Source organism: Streptopelia decaocto (assembly GCF_964273445.1).
Source record: "Streptopelia decaocto genome assembly, chromosome: 10".
NCBI classification, from domain to species: domain Eukaryota; kingdom Metazoa; phylum Chordata; class Aves; order Columbiformes; family Columbidae; genus Streptopelia; species Streptopelia decaocto.
Window position 1 is genome coordinate 12857112 of NC_138665.1, and position 8468 is coordinate 12865579.

General features: G+C 55.1%; 1 protein-coding gene across 1 annotated transcript in view; it reads right to left on the reverse strand.

The window, feature by feature from the left end:
* Positions 1–8233, reverse strand: part of DLG3 (discs large MAGUK scaffold protein 3) — a gene marked incomplete at its 5' end in the record, with an annotated part of 79502 nt that extends 71269 nt beyond the window's left edge. Inside the window, 2 exons of the mRNA XM_082062228.1 lie at positions 6149–6280; positions 8118–8233. Of these exons, the coding sequence (XP_081918354.1) occupies positions 6149–6280; positions 8118–8133 (148 nt within the window). The remainder of the gene's footprint in view (positions 1–6148; positions 6281–8117) is intronic.
* Positions 8234–8468: the final 235 nt, after the last annotated feature.

An 8468-nucleotide genomic window follows, 5' to 3' on the forward strand; every position in this document is an offset into this window, starting at 1 on the left:
AGCAGCAGGGCTGCAGTTGGCTTCATTCCTCCCTAAGGAAGCCCCCACTGCTGCACATTCAGGCAGCTGCTGCCCCCAGCTCATCTCCAGAGCCAGGACAGACATGGACCTCCAGATCTAGCACCTCTGTAGGAACAACAAAAGCCAATACACCCATTGCAGAAGTGTTCAATTTCAGAAAGGGAACTACATCAAAAGTGAGCAGCTGCTTTTTTTTTTTAAATGAAGAAACAGGTAACAAAGAGGGTAAAATATTTGTGGGAGGCACTGAGCTAATTTAGGGAGACCCCACTGGGACATCAGAGCAAACACACAGTGCCTGGCCAGAGGACACTGTAAAGGCGAAAGGGAGGAAAGCAAGGCTGGACTGCAGGGGAAGGGAGGCTGTTAAAAGCAAGACGTTCATCTAAACAGCTGAAGCTGCATCCAAATGAGAAAACCAGAAAGAGTGGTAAATGCTGCCAGGTTAAAGGTAAAGCTCCAAAAGGTCAGCCAAAAGAGTGCGGTAAATGCCTTGCAAAAGTCATAAAATAGTAATAAATCCCTTCAAGCATCTGGGAAACAGGAAGCCTGGTGGAGTCACGGCAGCATAAATAAGCACATGTTGTGGGGAAAGCTGCAGCAGGAACCTGAGTTCATTTTCTGTACCTGCATCTGCTGTGGAGGAGGCTGGAGAGCCCCTTCTCTGCCAGCGACCCCAAGGGCAAGCCATGGGTCTCAGCTCGAGGGGGACACGGCCACTCCCCTGGCGTTCCCTGGCAGCTCAGGGTTGAAGCAGTTGCACCAGCTCTTCGGTGTGCAACTTCTCACCTGAAACTGTGCCATGTCACAGCACCACGGGCTATTAAGTGCCCACTTTATAAAGATGTCCAAAGGGAATCTGGTGAGCAGTGGGCAGCGTTAAGCACCTGCTGAACACCGCCTGAAGCTCTTTCCCAGGGAGGTTTTCACAAAGCAGGACTGCACCCCAGACGCAAATCCCCATCCTCTCCCTGTGCTTTAGTACATACTGCAGCAGCACATCCATGTTGCAGACAGGATGGGAAGCAGCATTGACCCCCAGCATCCAGCTCCCGGGGGCTGCCTGGTGACCTCCCAGACACGGAAAAAGCTGCTATAAATCTCGGCTGCTGGCAGAGTGCCTTTAAGTCCACATGGAGCCCAGCCAGGCTGTACAGCCACCCAAGTCCAGGGAGCACTGTGCCACTGCCTGGCTTCGATGTCACTTCTGGAGCTGCTGCTTCTTGCTGCATCATTGCCAGGCTCTGTCCTGCGCCCCGGGAGAAATGGGACAGCAGCAATGATGGGAGGTGTGGCAGTCCCCACATCCACCCACTGCACCTGGGGCATCCCCTCCAGATCACCCTAAGGTGCCAAGCGTGGCAGCTCCCAAAGCCCTCCCAAATCAGCCATGAGGTCACGGCAAGCAGTCACTGCACAGCCAAACAAACAGGACTTTGTTTTCATGAAAAAACATCTCTCCCTCTGGTTATAAAAATAGTCATTGCGTAACGGGATAGCAGGGGCTCATGGCTGCGTGGATTATGCTTGGAATGCACAAAACTTTGCAAAAATGAAAACAGGATTTGAACAGCCCTGTCACAGGGGTGCACTGCTGCCAGTGTCCCTGTTTGTCACCCATCTCCTGCAGGAACACAGCCTTGGGCAGCCAAGCTGGCAAGGCGCCTATGGAGCGGGAGGCTTGTCCTCCGAAGGAGCCACTCTCCACCTCTGAAAACCTCAGCCCATTTTAGATGCTTGCCAGGAGAGAGAACCTTTGCTAGCACTAGGAATTAGAGGAGTTTGAGGACCAGGGGACAGGATCCAGGCAGTGAAGGATGCAGCCATAACAGGTGTATGTTTTAGGAGGCATATGGTATTAAAGATAACCTAAGCATATTCTGTTTTCCTTCATTTCTTATGGGCATCACAAGTTGCACACAAGTCTGCCTCACCTGTGTACTTTAAAAGCAGCACTACCTGAAAAGCCTCAGCAAGAGGATGCTGTAGTAGCAAAAGGAAGAGTAACTCAAGATTTACAGAGATTAGAGTCTGTCTAACGATTTCCACCTGAGATCAATATGTCAAATAAATATCACTAAATATTTCTGTAGCATCAGGATCCAAGGGCTAATGCAGCACACTTGTGCCAGCTGGTACACACACTTCCAGAAAATGACATTTCTTCTCCAACACATGCACTGTCATCAGCTGTGTCACCGCAGGTTTAGCCCCAGCAGAAACTCCAGCCTCACCTCAGCCTCCCGCTGCTGTAGGGAGGATTCACACGTACAGCTGCCACAGCAGAGCTCTCAAGCAAGCTGCGAGTTTCCATCATTGCCTATGCCCTAATTTGCAAGAAGAGGAGTCCTCAGGGCTGGGAATCCTCCAGATTCTTCCAGTTTTCCATCCTGGCTCGTGCATCCACCTGGTGAATCCACAACCACCATCCCCAGTGATGATGCTGGTGAGCCAAGTTCCCAGCTGGAATTTTGTGCCCAGGGAAGCACTGTGGGTCAGCAACCGCCTGCCTCTCCTCCTGCCTGTGCAACAGCAGGGCTTTCCAGGAGGAACCATTTTTGGGGTAGGCTGCAGGGAAAGTCTGGGGACCCAAAAAGACCACATTAGGGTCTGTGCCAGCCACCTCTGGGGCACAGGAGCAGAGCAGAGCCCCAGAGGGCTTTCAGGAGGAGCAATGCCCTTGGGACTTCTGGCAGCTGGGGTGGCCGAGTGGACACAAGCTGTGCCTGTCCACCCAGCTCTGCCTGCTGCAAAGGGCACAACGGCCCCTTTCAGGAATGAAAGGTCAGGGAGCTGCTTTTGTATGTGAGCCCTGTCCTCCCCAGCAGCATGAGACACCAAGCATCTCCCCGAGCAGCTGCAGGGAGGGAAAGCAGAGCCATGATCGCCCCAGCCCAGCTGCAGGATCCCCAAGCCCAGGCTCCTCGAGCGCCCTTTCGCTGGGCTGTTTCCCTGCAAGTCACGCGCTTGGCTCCGCAGCCTCAGACGCAGGGAGAGAGGGGCCAGGAGGAGGGAGACAGCACAGCCTGTTTTCCCTCTGCGCCGCTAAGGAATTTCTTTTGTGTGGAGCAGTGGTTGACGCATTCCAGTGCAGAGCAGCTCCTGCACTGCTGCGCTGAGCCAGCCGACACCGTCACCCACCAGCGCAGGAGCCATCCTGGCAAAGCCAGCCTGCCCCAGGGCACCGGCAGCTCCTGGGAGAAAGAGTTGAGTCTGGCACGGTGGCCACGAGGATTTAAGGGGCTGTGTTGTGCTCAGGTCTGGCAGAAAACCGTGTGTGTGCAGAGCCACACTGGGCACGATGACAGTGACAGATAAATCCAGCCCTGGACACCACATAGGTTTTATCTGAACATTCCAGCAGATCCTCCCCTGGAACTGGGAAAACTGAGGCTTTTGGAGTCCACTAAACAGCTTATTCTTAAAAAAAAGCAAATGAAAAGCCACATCTGTGGTATTTTTCACGTGGGTCAACTTGCAAAACTCCATGACACCTGGCACTTCTAGTAGCTCTACTATGGCATAAGGCATTTTGGTGTTCAAACTCAAGTCGGCCAACACATCTTAGGAGAGCACTACCAGTAGGAGCATGCAAGCTGAGAACAGGGATATACCACGCTCATGCATCCATGTTCCCCAGGGGCTGAAAAATAAAAAGAGCAGGCCCAGGTTTCTGAGAGGTTGCAAGAGGAAAGGTCTCTGCAAGCTTGGACCTTCCTGGAGACAGAAGCATCTAGCATGGTGTGGGACAGCGAGATGGGAGCCTCTGCACTGGGAGGTGTACCCATGGCTCTCCTGAAAATCCTTCTCCCTCAGATAAACTCCAGACCAGCTCTGTGACTCAGAGCAAACTTCAGACAGAGACACAGCAGCTCACTGGGAGAAGGGAAAGAGTGAAAAGTAAATAAAATAGAAATGCTCCATCACTCTCCCAGAGCTGTCACCATGCTCCAGTGGGTCCAGACCATGGACATCAAGTGACCTCAGTATGTGCCCACTGTGTGCGGGCACAGCAAGCACACAGCCGGACACCGCACCACACGTGTCGATGCAGGGACAGAGGAATTCACAAACCCACGCTCTGGTGGGGGGGAAGGAAGTAATTAATGCAAATTCCTAGTTATGTAAACACATCTAGAGAAAGCTCGCTCTGGCACAGGGAACTAATATCCTGTTAAACCAGTTGAAAAGGTCACCAGCAATCAAGCGACACTCCCTGGTGCCAGTGCTGACAGGACACCAAGACAGACGGCTCAGAACAGGGAAGCCTGAGCAGCCTCCACGTGCCAGCGTGCAAACGCAGCCAGCTCGGCATGCGTGCAGACGTGTTCTCTCCAGCTATGCTCTCCTCGCAACACTTTTGCACTAACATGAAGAGCCCTGGGCTTTGGGAAAGCTGCTTTGCTGCCTTCACACAGCCCTGGGGAGGACTGGGGGAGCACGCAGAAGCAGCCAGGGGTGTTGGGCTGGTATCAGGTTTGCCAAAGCAATCACAGCCCCGCTGGGGACCACTGCCTTTTAGTGTGGAACTAAATATGGGCTGGGGACCATTTTGAGAGTGGTTTGTGTAAATGAAGAGGCAAGAAAGGAGATGCCCTCTGGTCCCTTCGGCATGGGAGCCCACTGTCCCGGGGAGCTCTCCCGTTGTTGTATGACTCTGCTGCTGATGGCACAAAGTCCCAGTGCAAGCCCTGCACAAGCACACACTGGGGCTGAAAGCCTCCAGGTGATGCTCCAGCAGCAAGAGCAAGGAAAGGAGAGAATAAAATAGCTCAGGACACACTGCTCATCCCATGATTGCATTACATTTTCAATGGATAACCTGAAGCAGAGGAGCTGCTGGCAACTAGAGGTTCTGTGGGCACTGAAATGGGTCTCCGGTTGCTGAGGTGCAAAAAGGCAAGAGCTGTCAAGAAGGGAGAGTCATGGCAATGGTGAGGGGGAGCAATGGGGCTGAGACAGCCTTGGGTAAAATCACACCAAGTATGAGGCACAGACCACACGTGGAGCTCTGCACTCGAGGCCCAGGTGCTCCTCTGGGGTACAGAGCTTCTGGGGGGGCTTTCCCTTCCTTCCTAGCAGGGAAACTTGGCTTCTGCCCTGGGAGTCCCAGGAATGGAAATAGCCAGGGCTGTGTGTGCTTCCCTGAGGGCCACAGGGAGCGGGACTTAAGGAGGGGAGCTGAACAGGAGTTCCTGCCCCTCTCAGCACACTACAGCTTCTGGAAACGGTTCTCTGGGATCACCTCCAATACTAGTGCCCTAAGTGAACCCACACAGCCAGCATCTGGCCTGCTCTGGCAGAGAATGGAGCTGAGCAACTTCAGAGTCCAAACCCATCAATTTTTGTTTTTCTAAAAAACATACTTCACAAAGAGAGTGCATTTTCAAATGATCTCATTCAGCGAGACAGCCGTGCGTCTTGCACGGAGAAGTTGCGTAGCATGGCAAGACTCCAGCTGTGTTTGTCTACATCCACATGGAGAACTTTATCCTGTGTTCCAAACGGGTTTTTGTGGTGCCCAGCCCCAAGAAAGACTTGCTGTCAAGTCTGTTTCTTGTGTGCAATGGAGCCGCTTGCACAGTGTGTTACCCGCAAGTGCTCATAGGTCTAAGCACAAGGAAGGCCAAGATACCTCAAAAGGAGCTGGATACATATGGATTCTCTCTCAAAGACAGAAAAATTTAGCCTCCCTTCAGGCTGGCAGCAGGAATGGAAGGATGCAGGTTGTGATGAGGCTGAGGGGCACACGGAGGAGCAAGGCCTTGTGGTGGGGTGTCCTCGGTATGGCAGCAGAGCTGGAAACCCAGCAGTGGCTGCGGCCACACCATGTCTGCACTGCGCAGGGGGTGCTCACGGCATCACAAGGCTTTACCCCTTGTCCACAATCACCTGACTGAGGAATCCCATTTACATCGCAAACACCCAGTGACTGCAGCCCTGAGCCCCTGCACCTCCTGCCCAAGCCCTGGAGGTGAAAGACAGTCCAGCTGCCTGCTGTTACAGGCCCTTGTGTGTTTGCACAGGATGCACCCAGTCTGGCCAGTGCCAGGCACCTCTGCAGGATCAGGCCCCCAGGAGAACCCACTAGCCCCAAAGCCCCAGGGTCCACAAGGTAGGGGCTTACCCAGCAGAGCTTGGAAGAGTTCACTTTGGAAGATGTGCGAGACTTTTCCAATGGAGGCTTTTAGCTCCTGCTCCTCAGGGGACTGCAAGGTACTTTGGTATCTGGTCAGAATTTCCACTGCCCGTTCAGTGTCTGCAGGGATGACACAGAAGTAACAAGTCATTAATGCTGAAGAATGGACAGACATTGTCAGGGAAGGCTTGAGTGCAGACCTGGAGCAGTGCAAAGGGCTCACCCTGGATAATATGTCATGTTGCCGCCTCCCAGACAGGAAAGCTCTTCAAGAGCTGGACACATCGTGGTTGCACAGGGACTCGAGTACTACCACAGCAGTCTCCCACACGGGGCTGCAGCAAAGCTGAGCGCAGCCCCACTCACATAGCACAAGACATTACAAACAGTTCAGCTACATGAGTGTCAAAACTTAGCTTTCTATAGGAACAAGTGTAGGAATTGCTCCACACAACAAGCAGCTTGGGTCAGCAGGAGACACAGTGGGAAAGGAACATGATGCCTTGGCATCGGGGAAGGAGGGGTGCTGGAGGCTGCCATGAAACAATATGTTGGTTAAAGACTGAGCTCACTAGAGTTGTGAGACAACCTTGGACCTAAAGTAGTGGAGCTGTGATCTCTCTGTGCCAGGACACCTCCATGGTTCTCTAGGCAGATGCCCAGAGCTGTCAGTCCAGCTCCAGCCCCAGATGTGACCCATCTCTCAGGCAGATAGGGAGTTCCCATGGACCTTGAATCTGTCCCACCCCTATCAGTGAATATTTCCCTTTGTCACCCAGGCAGCCCGCAGACAAAGACCGTCTGTGTGAGGAGATGGGGGAGCCGTCCCGCCACTGTTGGGGACTCATCTTTTAACCCAGGAACTCATGCAGAAAGGATGACCCTGCTCATCCCAGGGCTCTTGGCAGGGAATTCAGGTCATTGAACAAGGGTGCCTGTGTCTGCCTGGGTGTATACCACCTGCTGTCCCAGCTCTCCCAGCCAGCTCCTCCCCAGCTGAAACTGGAATGGGGTCCTGCCTGTATCACTGGCCCACACTGACTCATCGTGGGAGCAGAACAGAGAAAGAAGCTTGGGGAAGCGTGAACAGCTCCTGCTGGGCTCTATGCTGGCTCCCGTAAAAGCAGGGATTTCCCCAAGCTCCATATTTATTGGGCTTTACGGGCATCCCAGCCCTGTATTATCACTGAGGGCTTCCTTTTCTGCAAGATCAGACAGTGGCTTCAGACATTGCCCAGCATTCATGAGCAGGGTTGAGTCATCTTTGCCTGGTCATTCCTGACCTTATCAGCAGAAGCTAATGAAGCAGGTGAAGAACTGTGGCCACCACACCAGGACACAAAGACTGTGAACCTGGTGTTAACATCCTACTCCAGTCCAGGCTGCACAGAAGGAGCAGCATGCACTCTGCACTGACCTCTGCGCTGCTGGCCACCAGCAGTAGGTGACAGCCAGCAGGAGCAAGGGAGCACTGACCCTGGACCACCAAACTCAGGGATGCACTGTGCCCCAAGCACAGGGGAGAGACTGGAGCACCGTTCCTGCAGCACCCAAGAACGAACACATGGTGTCCAGGGCCCATATCACCATGCCTAAAAGTACCAGTCCCACTTACAGATCCTTCCTCGCAGGGCCCACAACCCCAAAACCCACCCTCCCCACAGCACCCAAGGGTGCTGCAAGCACAGCATCCCATAGCAACCCGCTCTGAGTCACAGTGGCATGAGAATGTCTCCCACAACCTGGTCCTCAAGTCTCAGCCTTGGGGGTGCACACGGGCAGGGCTGCCCGGCCGGTGGTGAGGAGAGAGGGAGGGACAGAGGATAGGAGCTGCCCGGGAGCAGCACAGGGCACCGGGTACAATCCCGGTGCCGGTACCGGCAGGGCAGACACTTGTTGAGCGCGGTGGGCCGCGGTGCCCGGCGCTGCGGACAGGGCAGGGCTCGGCTCTCCTTACCTTCCCGGCGGATCATCGCTCCGCCGTAGCCGGCGGCCGCTCCGGTCGCTGCCAGCCCGCGAGCGGCCGAACCGCCGCCCGCCCCGCCCCGCGGGAAACGACCGAGGAGCCGCGCCCCCCCCGCGCCCGCCGGCACCGCCTCCGGGAGCGGCCCGGCACCCACAGCGCACCCGCTGCTCTACCCCGGGGCGTGGCTGCTCGGAGCCCGCCGGGCTACCGGAGCGGGTCGGCGTGCGGACCCCGCCCCGGGAGTCCTGGCAGGCGCGCCCGGCTCGCTCTCCCCTCCCTCCCCGCTGCGGAGGGCCCGGCCGGGGGAGCCGCTCGGCCCCCGGCACCGTTTCCCGGCGCTGT